Source organism: Hippopotamus amphibius, chromosome 13 (genome assembly GCF_030028045.1).
Source record: "Hippopotamus amphibius kiboko isolate mHipAmp2 chromosome 13, mHipAmp2.hap2, whole genome shotgun sequence".
NCBI classification, from domain to species: domain Eukaryota; kingdom Metazoa; phylum Chordata; class Mammalia; order Artiodactyla; family Hippopotamidae; genus Hippopotamus; species Hippopotamus amphibius.
Window position 1 is genome coordinate 984978 of NC_080198.1, and position 12468 is coordinate 997445.

General features: G+C 48.8%; 1 protein-coding gene across 3 annotated transcripts in view; it reads left to right on the forward strand.

Moving 5' to 3' along the window:
* PODXL2 (podocalyxin like 2) overlaps nucleotides 1-12468 on the forward strand; it is a 40087-nt gene that overhangs the window by 15322 nt on the left and 12297 nt on the right. For all 3 annotated transcript variants that reach the window (XM_057705606.1, XM_057705608.1, XM_057705610.1), the window contains exons 3-4: nucleotides 7626-8398; nucleotides 9001-9075. In XM_057705606.1, the coding sequence (XP_057561589.1) occupies nucleotides 7626-8398; nucleotides 9001-9075 (848 nt within the window). The remainder of the gene's footprint in view (nucleotides 1-7625; nucleotides 8399-9000; nucleotides 9076-12468) is intronic.

Below are 12468 nucleotides of genomic sequence, written 5' to 3' on the forward strand. Positions count from 1 at the left end.
CTACCCGGCCCTCTCCCCATAGATCCTGACTTAGCACTCAGGTGCTTACTGTGCTCCTCGTTTGTGGAGCACACCTCCAGAATGCTGCTGTGTTTTTCTATTATGATTTCACAATATGAACATTCCTTTAATGTTTCTTTTTCATGTTTATTGGAGTATAATTGCTTTACAGTGTTGTGTTAGTTTCTGCTGTACAGCAGAGTGAATCAGCTACATGTATATATATATCCCCATATCCCCTTCCTCTTGAGCCTCCCTCCCACCTTCCCTATCCCACCTCTCTAGGTCGTCACAGAGCACTGAGCTGGTCTCCCTGTTCTATGCAGCAGTTTCCCACTAGTTATCTGTTTTACATTTGGTAATGTGTATATGTCAATGCTACTCTCTCACTTCGTCCCAGGCTCCCCTTCCCCACGTGTTCTCAGGTCTGTGTCTTTATTCTTGCCCTGTCACTAGGTTCATCAGTACCATTTTTCTAGATTCCACATATATGCATTAGAATACGGTATTTGTTTTTCTCTTTCTGACTTACTTCACTCTGTATGACAATCTCTAGGTCCATCCATGTCTCTACAAATGTCCCAATTTCATTCCTTTTTACAGCTGAGTAATATTCCATTGCGTGTATGTACCACACCGTCTTTATCCATTCATTTGTCAGTGGACATTTAGGTTGCTTCCATGACCTAGCTATTGTAAATAGTGCTGCAGTGAACATTAGGGTGCATGTGTCTTTTCGAATTATGGTTTCCTCAGGGTATATGCCCAGGAGTGGGATTGCTGGGTCATATGGTAATTCTATTTTAGTTTTGTAAGGAACCTCCATACTTTTCTCCATAGTGGCTGGTATCAAGTTACATTCCCAGCAACAGTGCAGGAGGGTTCCCTTTTCTCCACACCCGCTCCCGCATTTATGGTTTCTAGATTTTTTGATGATGGCCATTCTGACCAGTGTGAAGTGATACCTCATTGTGGTTTTGATTTGTATTTCTAATGATTAGTGATGTTGAGCATCTTTTCATGTGTCTGTTGGCCATCTATATGTCTCCCTTGGAGAAATGTCTATTTAGGTCTTCCGCCCATTTTGGATTGGGTTGTTTCTTTGTTATGTGAGCTACTTGTGTATTTTGGAGATTAATCCTTTGTCAGTTGCTTCATTTGCAAATATATTCTCCCATTCTGAGGGCTGTCTTTTCATCTTGTTTATGGTTCCCTTTGCTGTGCAAAAGCTTTTAAGTTTCATTAGGTCTCATTTGTTTATTTTTGTTTTTATTTCCATTACTCTGGGAGGTGGGTCAAAAAAGATCTTGCTGTGATTTATGTCATAGTGTTCTGCCTGTTTTCCTCTAAGAGTCTTATAGTGTCTGCCCTTACATTTAGCTCTTTAATCCATTTTGAGTTTATTTTTGTGCATGGTGTTAGATAATGTTCTAATTTCATTCTTTCACATGTAGCTGTCCAGTTTTCCCAGCACCACTTATTGAAGAGGCTGTCTTCCCTCCATTGTATATTCTTGACTCCTTTGTCGTAAATTAGGTGACCATATGTGTGTGGGTTTATCTCTGGGCTTTTATCCTGTTCCATTGGTCTATATTGCTTTTTTGTGCCAATACCATACTGTTTTGATTACTGTAGCTTTGTAGTATAGTTGGAAGTCAGGAAGCCTGATTCCTCCAGTTCCGTTTTTCTTTCTCAAGATTGCTTTGGCTATTCGGGGTCTTTTGTGTTTCCATACAAATTGTAAAATGCTTTGTTCTAGTTCTGTGAAAAATACCATTTAATTTGGATTGCATTGAATCTGTAGATTGCTTTGGGTAGTATGGTCATTTTCACAGTATAAATTCTTCCAATCCAGGAGTGTGGTGTATCTCTCCATCTGTTTGTGTCATCTCTGATTTTTTTCATCAGTGTTTTATAGTTTTGTGAGTACAAGTCTGTTGCCTCCTTAGGTAGGTTTATTCCTAGGTATTTTATTCTTTTTGTTGCAATGGTAAATGAGATTGTTTCATTAATTTCTCTTTCCGAGTTTTCGTTGTTAGTGTATAGAAATGCAAGATTTCTGTGTGTTACTTTCGTATTCTGCAACTTTACCAAATTCATTGATGACCTCTAGTAGTTTTCTGGTAGCATCTTCAGGATTTTCTGTGTACAGTATCATGTCATCTGCAAATAGTGACAGTTCTACTTCTTTTCCAATTTGGATTCCTTTTATTTCCTTTTCTTCTCTGGTGTGGCAAGGACTTCTGAAACTATGTTGAATAATAGTGGAGAGAGTGGACATCCTTGTCTTGTTCCTGATCTTAGTGGAAATGCTTTTAGTTTTCCACCCTTGAGAATGATGTTTGCTGTGGGTTTGTCATCTATGGCCTTTATTATGTTTTAGGTAGGTTCCCTCTATGCCCATTTTCTGGAGAGTTTTTATCATAAATGGGTGTTGAATTTTGTCAAAAGCTTTTTCTGCATCTATTGAGATGGTCATATGGTTTTTATTCTTCAATTTGTTAATGTGGTGTATCACATTGATTTGTGTATATTGAAGAATCCTTGCATCCCTGGGATAAACCCCACTTGATCATGGTGTGTGATCCTTTTAATGTGTTGGTGGATTCTGTTTGCTAGGATTTTGTTGAGGATTTTTGCATCTATATTCATCAGTGATATTGGTCTGTAATTTTCTTTTTTTGTGATTCATTGTCTGATTTTGGTATCAGGGTGATGATGGCCTCGTAGAATGAGTTTGGGAGTGTTCCTTCTGCAATTTTTTGGAAAAGTTTCAGAAGGATGGGTATTAGCTCTTCTCTAAATGTTTGATAGAATTCGCCTGTGAAGCTATCTGGTCCTAGACTTTTGTTTGTTGGAAGATTTTTAGTTACAGTTTCAATTTCATTACTTGTGATTGGTCTGTTTATATTTTCTAATTCTTCCTTAGAAAATTGTACCTTTCCAGGAATTTGTCCATTTCTTCGAGGTTGTCCATTTTATTGGCATATAGTCACTTGTAGCAGTCTCTTGTGAAACTTTGTATTTCTGTGGTTTCAGTTGTGATTTCTCCTGTTTCATTTCTAATTTTATTGATATGCATCCTCTCCCTTTTTTTCTTGATGAGTCTGGCTAAAGGTTTATCAATTTTGTTTATCTTCTCGAAGAACCAACTTTTAGTTTCATTGACCTTTGGTATTGTTTTCTTCATATCTATTTTATTTATTTCTGCTCTGATCTTTATGATTTATTTCCTTCTGTTGACTTTGGGTTTTCTTTGTTCTTTCTCTAGTTGTTTTAGGTGTAACGTTAGGTGGTTTGAGATTTTTCTTGTTTCTTGAGGTGAGATTGATTTGCTATAAACTTTCCTCTTAGAACTGCTTTTGCTGTGTCCCATAGGTTTTGGGTCATCGTGTTTTCATTGTCATTTGTTTCTATGTATTTTTTCTTTCCTCTTTGATTTCTTCAGTGATCTCTTCACTGTTTAGTAGCACACTGTTCAGCCTCCGTGTATTTGTGTTTTTTACATTTTTTTTCCTGTAATTGATTTCTAATCTCATAGCTGTTGTGGGCAGAAAAGATGTTTGATACAATTTCAATTTTCTTAAATTTACCAAGGCTTGATTTGTAACCCAAGATGCGATCTAGCCTTCCTTTAAAGTTGATAGTGGAGGAGGAGGAGGTAGAGGAAGAGCTGAAGTTAATGGAGTGTTTGTACTGTCAGTGGTGCTCAGGTTCATCTCACTGAATCCAGACCACAGCCCTGTGTGCTGTGTACTATTTGTTTGTAGTGAAGGAAAAGGAGACATATGAAGGTTAGGTACTGTGTCCTAGGCCATACAGTGAAACTGAAATCACACAATAAAAGGGAAAGGAATAATTTTGGATGCCGAAAGGTGGTGAAGAAGTAGGAAAAGAAAATTCTGCTGATTCCAAGGACCAGTGAGCATCCATTAGTGATTTGTCAAGTCACCAGAGACGAGAGGTTAGAAGGGGTAGAGGCTTGGTGGGAGGTGTCAGTTTGAGAGCCTTTAGCATTGAGACAGTAGATGAAGTCTTCAGAAACAGTGAACTCACTGAGAAAGAAGTGCAGAAATGACGAGTCCTGGGCAGGTGGCCTGAAAGTGGTCACATTTGGCAGGGGAGAGAGCTGACACAGGTTGTGAAGGAGACTGTGTGTTGTGGTTGGAGGCCCTGTTCTCTCCCTGGGGGGACGCCCTGGGTGCAGCTGATGAAAGGTGGGAGTCAGGAGCTCAGCCAGCAGGGCTTGCTCTCTGTGCATTCTGCCAGGCTCTGCGTTAGGTACTGGGAACACAGAGATGGCGAAAATCTTGTCCAGAGGAGCGTGTAACCTCGTGAGTCCTGTTTTATTCTTACTCAGGACAGTAGAGGAGTTGTTTTTAATGCTATTTGTATAAGACACATTTATAAAACGGTCTCCAAAGCTCAGACTGTCCGTGCTAGAAAGAACCTTAGAGATGGTAGGTATGGGCATCCTCGTTTGTCACTGGAAAAGCTAAGGCCCAGGGCAGCCAAGCAGTTTACCACTGCTCGGACAAGCAAGTTGGTGGCAAGCCTTTTGGCTCCCAAATCATGTCACCAATAGCTGACTGCTGTGACACCTGTGCTTGGCATGTCAGCATCAGAGTGAGCAGAGGGGTTGTCTGGTCGACTCGCCCCTTGGGGACTGTCCCGCCCCAGTGGGACTCTGCAGGTCAGTGCCTTGCTGACCCGCCATGGTCCAGGCTTTGTGAGCTGCTGGCTGTTTCCAGTGCTTCTTGAGGGTTTCCAGTGCCCTTTCCTTCTGGATTTCACCATTGCTGTTGGTGGCATGGCTGACTTGCTCCTGTTAGCCAGCCACCTCTGCCGCAGGGCTGTCTCCTGCATCCTCTCTTGTCATTTCCACTCTTGTCTCCTCCATTTATCTCCTGAACCACTGTGACAAACCCCTAACTCTTCTCTGCTTTCCTTCATCCCCTCCTTCAGCTGATGCTCCTGTGTAGCTGTCAGGTTGGTCCTCTAGGAACGAAATCCCATGATTGTAAGGGGTTTTGTGTGTTTTATTGCCCAAGCACCCATCTGACATTCTGCTCCGCAAGTTTCTGCCAGGTGGTCAGCCGGCCCATTTCAGCCATGTTTTTATTTTGCAGTTCAGTTTTAAACAGGTCTGTTAAAAAGTTCTTACTTGTTTTGAAGTAAAACACTTTTATTCTTCTTGATACTTGTTTTATGGGTATAATTGTCTCTTGAATCTCAGAAGATGTTAATAGTCGATTCTTCAAAGGGCTCCTTTGTTAACTAGCCCTTCTCTCAGAGGCCAGTTGCTTTGCTTTCTCACCCTCAGTGCTTCTTCCTGAGCCTGGCTTTCCTCAGATGTCCTGCGAATCATGACTATTCTTCCATGTTTGTAAGGTGGTACTAGACTGCTCGTTTTTAGGGGCTGGTGTGGGTTTCCTTGGCAGTTCTGTGGTCGCTGTCCCACCAGCAGGCATCACCCCAGCTGCTGTTTGTGGGAAACAGGTCACCTTCCCTGCAGTGTGTGCACAGGAGTGGAGGAAGGGGAAGATCTTAAGTTACAAAATCTCTGCTGCCCTAAAGAGTCTGAGTAACAAAGGTGGGGTGGGTGGACTCTTTTAATAACTCATTTAAATGTTACAGTGGGCTTTCAGTGATCATTCAGCTTCTTTTTCTTATGAAAGTAATAATTCTCAGAGCCCCCTGGATCCTTTTTGTAATTTGAATGATTGCTCTCTAGGCCTGCTGCACAGATTCTCTCCTAAGATTTATTTTCATGACATTTCTCTTATGTTTCTTGATTTCCCATGTCTTTTTGGATTTTTTGGTGAACCACCTTAAGTCATTCTCTCAGAATCTGTGGATAATAAAACCTTTAAGTCCTTGCATATATGAAAATGTCTTTATTTTAGACTCACATTTGAATGATAGTTTAGTTGGGTATAAAATTCCGTGTTCAAAATAAGCTTCCCTCAGAATTTTGAACACATTCTTCCCTCCTGCAATCTAGTGTTATTAATTAGAAGCTTAATGATAATTTGATAATCTGTTTCTTATTCCTTTGTTGGTAACCCGTTTGTTCTCTGAGACCTGAAATGTCATGAGAATGAGGCTAGGTGTGAGTCTTTTATCATTCACCTTGTTCATGTGCCCTTCCAACATGAAGACTCATACTGTGAGGCCTGGGAACTTTGGCTGTTTATTCTCTCCATTTTGTTTTATCTTTTTGAAAATCTTATTAGCTAGAAACTAGACTTCGTACATTGATCACCTGTATCTCTTAGCTTCTCTTTCCTTTTGTTTTTGCTCTGATGACTTTTCCTTGACTTTTCTTCCAGCTGTTCTATCGAGTTTTCACATTTAAACAATTGAGTTTGTTTCCAAGACCTTCTCTTTTTTAAAGATTACTTGATTTTCTTATTAGCTTGTTCTTATTTTAGGGATGCAGTGCAATATCTTTGGGTCTTTCTGAGACTGTTCATTAGGATTTTAAGAATTACCTTGTGTTCCCTGAGTTTTCTGTTGTGTGTCCTTGCTGACTCCGCAGCGCTTCTTGCTCCTTCATTCTGTTGGAAAGAGAGCCCCTCCTCCACTGCTAACTTTTCCTGTGTTTATCTTGGCCCAGGGATTATCTGACCCCATGATCTCATCTGCTTTCCATGTTGCCAGAAATTTATGTAAATTTTTTAGACTTTCGTTTTGACAGTGAAAAAATAATTCTGTCATTTGACAGAAATCTGGGAGGAGGAGGAGAATGAGCAGCTGTCACCCCCACAGACCTTTCCCAGCCCTCTCCGTTCTGCGTAGTGTTTCAGAGCTGTCTTTGATGTGTATTATTTTGAAACAAAATGGCAGCCAATGACATTGCTGCCTAGATATAGATTCTAATATTTTGAATGAATTTCCAACAAAAGTGGTCTGTGCTTTTGACGTGCCTGGGGTGCGTTGAGAAGCCAGATGCCCTGGTCTCCAGGAGGACTCCTTTCTCTGCTTCAGAGTGTCCTCCCAGGGATGGCAGGGAGAGGAAGCTCCCGTCCCCCTGCTGGCAGTGGCCCCATGAGTGCTGGAAGGCTCCAGACTCCAGGTGGGCTCAGCCTGAGCCCCTCTCCGCTCTCCTGGCATCTTTCATTTCCCATTTGGGGCCTGACTTACAGAATAAGAGCGCCAGTTAGGGACAGCAGGCATCGTCTGTGATCAGAGGAGTCTCAGACGTCACTGGGGGGCTTCCCCTGGAAGGCTCCCACCCCAGCCCATTAGAAAAGGAGCGACGGGTCGTGAAAGAGTTGTCGGGGGAGAGCCCGGACAAGGAACACAGAGGTGCTGTGTGCCAGCTGTTAGCCGGCCGCCTTCGAGCAGCATGCAGGCTTCCGACCTTGCCCTGCTGGTGGGCCTTGAGTGGCAAATTTGTGTTGTTTTATTCCCATGAAGGAAGTGAGGACCAGCCTGGCCCTTGTCCCCGCAGTCCGTGCCCCCCAGTCCAGCCTGTTTCCCGCTCTGTTCCCACACGACCAGCCTCCAGCCTCCCTCCCATCCCCTGAGGGTCTCGTGGTTCTTTTTATCGTCCGCTCAGCACATGCTCAGCAAATTGGAGTGAGGAAACTCGTGCATGAGCTCTCCATCTCTGTCCATAGATTACGGTTTTCCGGACCTGACTGAGAAGGCGGGTCGTATAGAGGACACTGGCCAGAGTCAGGAGGGCTCGAGCCTCCCGTCTGCCCTGCCCAAGACGAGCCTGGTGGAGCCACCCTGGCACGCCATCCCCGGAGAGGAGGAAGACGAGGAGGAGGAGGAGAGGGAGAAGGAGGAGGGAGAGGAAGAGGAGGAAGAAGAGGAGCAGCTGCTGCCTGTGACCAGATCCCAAGAAGAAGCCCACCGTCAGGTCCACGGCGCTCCTCCCACCAGCAGCAGTGAGGCCCCAGGGGCCCCCGAACCCCGGCATGAAGAGTCTGGGGACCAGGCCTCCTCGGGTGTGGAGGTGGGGAGCAGCGTGGAGCCAAGCTTGTCCCCACCCGCAGGCACCCTGAGTCCAGTGGCCCTAGGGGCTCAGGGTGTGGCCGGCTGGGGGGCAGGGGGCACGGCGCTGCCAGCTGCAGGGCGCGGGCTGGACTTGGAGGCCCCTCGGGAGCCCAGTGAGGAGGCCGCTGCGGGAGCAGCTGCCTTGGCCCGCCGGCCAGGGGAGGGGCGGTCCCCGGCCTCGTTTCCTCAGACAGATGCTCCAGCGGGGGCTGGGGCGCCAGACGAAGACCCCCTGCACCCGGGAGCCTCCGCCGCTTTCCCGCTGGCCCCTCGAGACGTGGAGCTGACACCTTCCTCTGCCCCCGCGGGGCAAGGAGCCCTCAGCCAGCAGCCCCAGGAAGGGCAGGCCTCCGAAAGTCCATCCAGAACACCCTGGGACTCCACGCAGGTAGAGTGAAGCTGCCCGGGGGCTGCCTGGAGGCCCTGGACAGCGGGCGGGTGCCCCGCAGAACCGCGGGAGGCAGAGCTCGCGGCCCAGCGGAGGGTGGCTGCAGCCGCGGACATGCAGGCTTGGGTCCTTGCCCAGTCTTTGTGGGTTCAGCCGCTGAGGGCGGTGCTGTCGGGGCTCTCGCCAGCCCTGCCGCCACACCCCCCACCAGTGTGCGGTTGCCCCTGCTCTCCCCCCCCCCACAAGTCCTGCTCACCCCCCCCCCACCCCCACGCCCGGCACCAGGAGGAAAGGAGGGGTCTCAGGGGGTCAGCCTGTGCGTCCGGCCCACAGGCATCCCGTTGTCTGCCCTTCAGAACATTACAAACGACTTTGCCTCGGAAAGCCTCTGGGCCGGCCTCTGCAGCTGGGCCCCGTGACACGGCTCCCGCCGCCTCTCTGCAGACACGGGGTTTGTGAACATGGCCGGGTCCTGGGCATGTCACCTTGCAGAGGCTGTCCGCTTCTTCCCAGCTGTCACGCGCACGCCTGGCCTCACCCTCCTCGCTTCTCACAGAGCTCCGTCAGCTCCCCCCAGATGCCTTTCTTGTTTCACCGCACAGGTGATCTGCAAAGACTGGAGCAACCTGGCTGGGAAGAACTACATCGTCCTGAACATGGCGGAGAATGTGGACTGTGTGAGTGCCGGCGGGGCGGGGCGGGGTGGGGGGCCGGCTCCCGCAGCGCCTGAGAAGAGAGCGCCCCCACGTTTTCCAGTCCCGAAGCTCTGTGCTTGCCCCCGCCCTCTTTTGATTTGGGGTGTGATGTCGTGTCTCTCTGAGGATATTGAAATTGTTTTTCAAAGAGTGGTTTTTGCCCTGTGCAGGTTGCTCTCCCCATTTGTTAGTGTTGGTCTCAGTTTTCCACATGCATCCTCCTCAGATGTCTGGTGGCATTTGTTCAGTGCTGTTTAAAGAGGGCCGGTGAACGCTGGTCTGAAGCTTTGAGCCTGTGGTGGGCTTCACTCTAGCTTCTTGGGAGGGTGGTCCGGCTGGGCCATTTCACTTGAAAACTTTTAATGTCAGTATCTTTAGGTGCTTCCTCCTGGGTGATTAGATTCTTGGAGAAAGGAACATGTGTCCTCCTGGGAGGGTATGGGGCTGTGGACCATGTTGTGGGAGCAGGTGGGAGAGGGCTGGGTGTTTGTGTTAGGACACGTGTGCCTGACGGGTAAGCTCATTCACTGCGCCCATTCGCAGTGTGAGTCCCCCCCACAGCTGGGTCTGGCGTCCTCAAGGCTGGAGACCCTGTTTTACCGTCATTAGAGAATAAGCTTCCCGTCCTCTGCAGGGAGAAGGGCTGTTTGTCAGCGGTGCGGTGTCGGGGCCTGGGGATCTGGTGCTGGCTGAGCGGCTCTCGCCGTGGTCCCTGCGCTGGCGCTGCGCCCGCCCTCCCCCAGAGGTGGCCAGTGCTGGTCCATGCCTCGGGGAGCTGCGCGAGTCAGTCTGGCTGCTCCTCGGCTCTTTGGGGCCTGCTGAATCGGGAAACGAACTCACCCATCCGCTTCCGGTGCCCACGTGCTGTGGCTCTCGTCACCTCTGCTGTTCTGTTGTGGTTTCGTCTTTGTGGTTTTAGACCTTAAAAAAGAAATCTTCATTCTTGTTTAGTGGGTTTGGGGGAAAAGTGAAGTACATGCGCGTAGTTAATCCAGAAGTGACCAGTGAGGTGCTCCCGTTTTCCCAGCGTCTTTATAAAGTGAGCAGTTTTAACATCATTGATGTGTTTTGATCCGGGGCAGTTATTAGTCTCATTGATGTGCAAACACTGTCAGCTGGAAAAAGCACACGACGTGAGGGCTGTGAGTCGAGTGTATTCAGTGTCTGACTGAGGACGTGGCCTGGGAGGCAGCCTCTCAGGTGGCTCTGAGGAGCTGCTCCGAGAGGTGGGGGACGGCCAGGACACATGAATTTCGGTGAAGGGGATGCTTGTGGCCGAGACCCCCGGGAGAGGTCACTGCTGGCTTGAGGACCAGGCGTTCAGCTAGTGATTTGAGTGCTCTTCTGTGCGGGGGGCAGTGCAGGAGGCTGGGCTCAGTGCCCTTCTCCTTTAGGGTGCGCTTTCACGCCGCAGGGCCCGTCTGTCCTGCAACAGAGTGCCGTGTCCTGCATGCCTTTCCCAGCGTGCTTGTGGGCGAGACCGGATCCTCGTGGAACTAGACGGCGTGCAATGAGCTGCTTTGTCTACAGCCCCATCTTCGGCCAGTGAAAGCCTCTTTGAGTTGGCTTCTGAGTCCTTTTGACCAGCCTTTAGTGCTTGGTAGTTTTTCCCTGCTTTCTGTGCACGAGGGTATTCCAGGCTCTTCTTGTACGTTCCTTTCCCTGGACACGGAGTCAGCTTTCTCCAGGGAGCCCGCAGGCCTCTCCTGGGGACACAGTGCTTTGAGACCACCACATGGGGACTGGAGACCTGGTGGTTGGGGTGCACGCACTTGAACAGTGAAGTCTGAAGTTAATGTCTCTCTTTTCTCTTCCCAAACAACACAGAAATTAAAATGCTCTGGTTCTGCCTTCCCTGCTTTTGTCTTGTTTGTTATTCTCTTTTAATATTTGACATCCACCTAATTAGTCATTATTCTTTCTTACGGTGGGTTTTTTTAATTGTGGTAAAAACTCTAAGATAAGGTTTATTGTCTTTGCCATTTTTAAGTGCACAGCTGTGTTACGTGCGTTCACGTGATTGCGCAGCAGATCTCAGAACCTTCTCATCTCACGAACGCTGAAACTCTGTCCTCGTGAAACAGCTCCCTCTCCCCCTCTCAGCCACCTTCTGCTTTCTGTCCCTGAGTCCAACTGTGGCTCACACAGGATTTGTCTTTCTGTGACTGGCTTGTTTCACTGAGCGCAGTGTCCTCATGGTTTGCCCGGCTGTAGCAGGTGTCAGAGTTTCCTTCCTCTTTAAGGCTGAGCAACGCTTCACCGCGTGGAGGGGCCGCATCTTGTTGATGTGTTCAGTCGCCAACGGACACGTTTAGGCTGTTGTGAATAGTCCTGCTGTGACCTCGGCATACAGACATCTCTTTCACACTCTGCTTTCAGTTCTTGTGGTGTGTACACAGAAGGGGGATTCCCAGATCATCTGGTGATCTTAATTTTAATCTTTTGAGAAAGTGCCGTACTGTTTCCTGCAGCAGCAGCACCATTTCACATCCCTCCCTACAGTCACTCGGAGGAGCTGCACGTACCCTCAGGGCCTGGACAGTAGCAGAGGCGCGGGGGTCCCTGCACTGGGACAGACAGTGTGATGTGCGGGGAGGGTCACCTGCCCAGGAGTCGGCAGGGAAGAGAGGGCGCACCCCCAGTGTGCTGCGCTTGGGGGTGTCCTCATGCCTCACGATATACAGCCAGGGAAGTGCACGGGTCCAGTGCGTGCAGCGCAGTGGGCTGTCATATCAGGACACAGAACATGGCAGCCCCTGAGGCCTGCTCACTCTCCCTTCCAGACGCTGTGTCCTCACGGGAACCGTCTTACTGACGTGTCACGCCACAGAGTCACTTTGCTGCCTTTGAACTTTACGTAAGTGGCAGCACTGAGTGGGTGATCGTCTGTGTCTGGCCTGTCGTGCGTCGACGTCCTGCGTTCGAGATGCACCTGTGCGGCTGCGTGTTCACCTTCGTTCTCCGCTTACCCCTGCGCCTGGTGACGGCGTTTCAGGCTGCTGTGGGTTTGCTGCTCCGGAGGATCTGGGACCTGCCCTTGGGCCGGTGGGCGGGCGCCCAGGCCCGTTCCGACGGGTGACGCCGCGGGGTCAGCGTGTACGCACACGTTCACCTTCCTGGATACTGTCCAGTGACTTTCCGCAGTGACCTTGTGCCTGTTACTCTGTGGCAGCGCCTGGGTGCTCTGGGGCGGCCATGTCTGCCAGCCATGGGTGGTGGTTTTCGTTTTCACCATTTTGCAAGGTGTGTGGTGTGGTGGCATCGCTTTGTGGCTTTCTTTGCATTTCCCTGATGACTAAGAGAGTTGAACAATGGTTCATGTGTGTGTTGGCCTCTTTTTGTTAAGTGCCTCATCACATCTTTTGCTTGTGGATC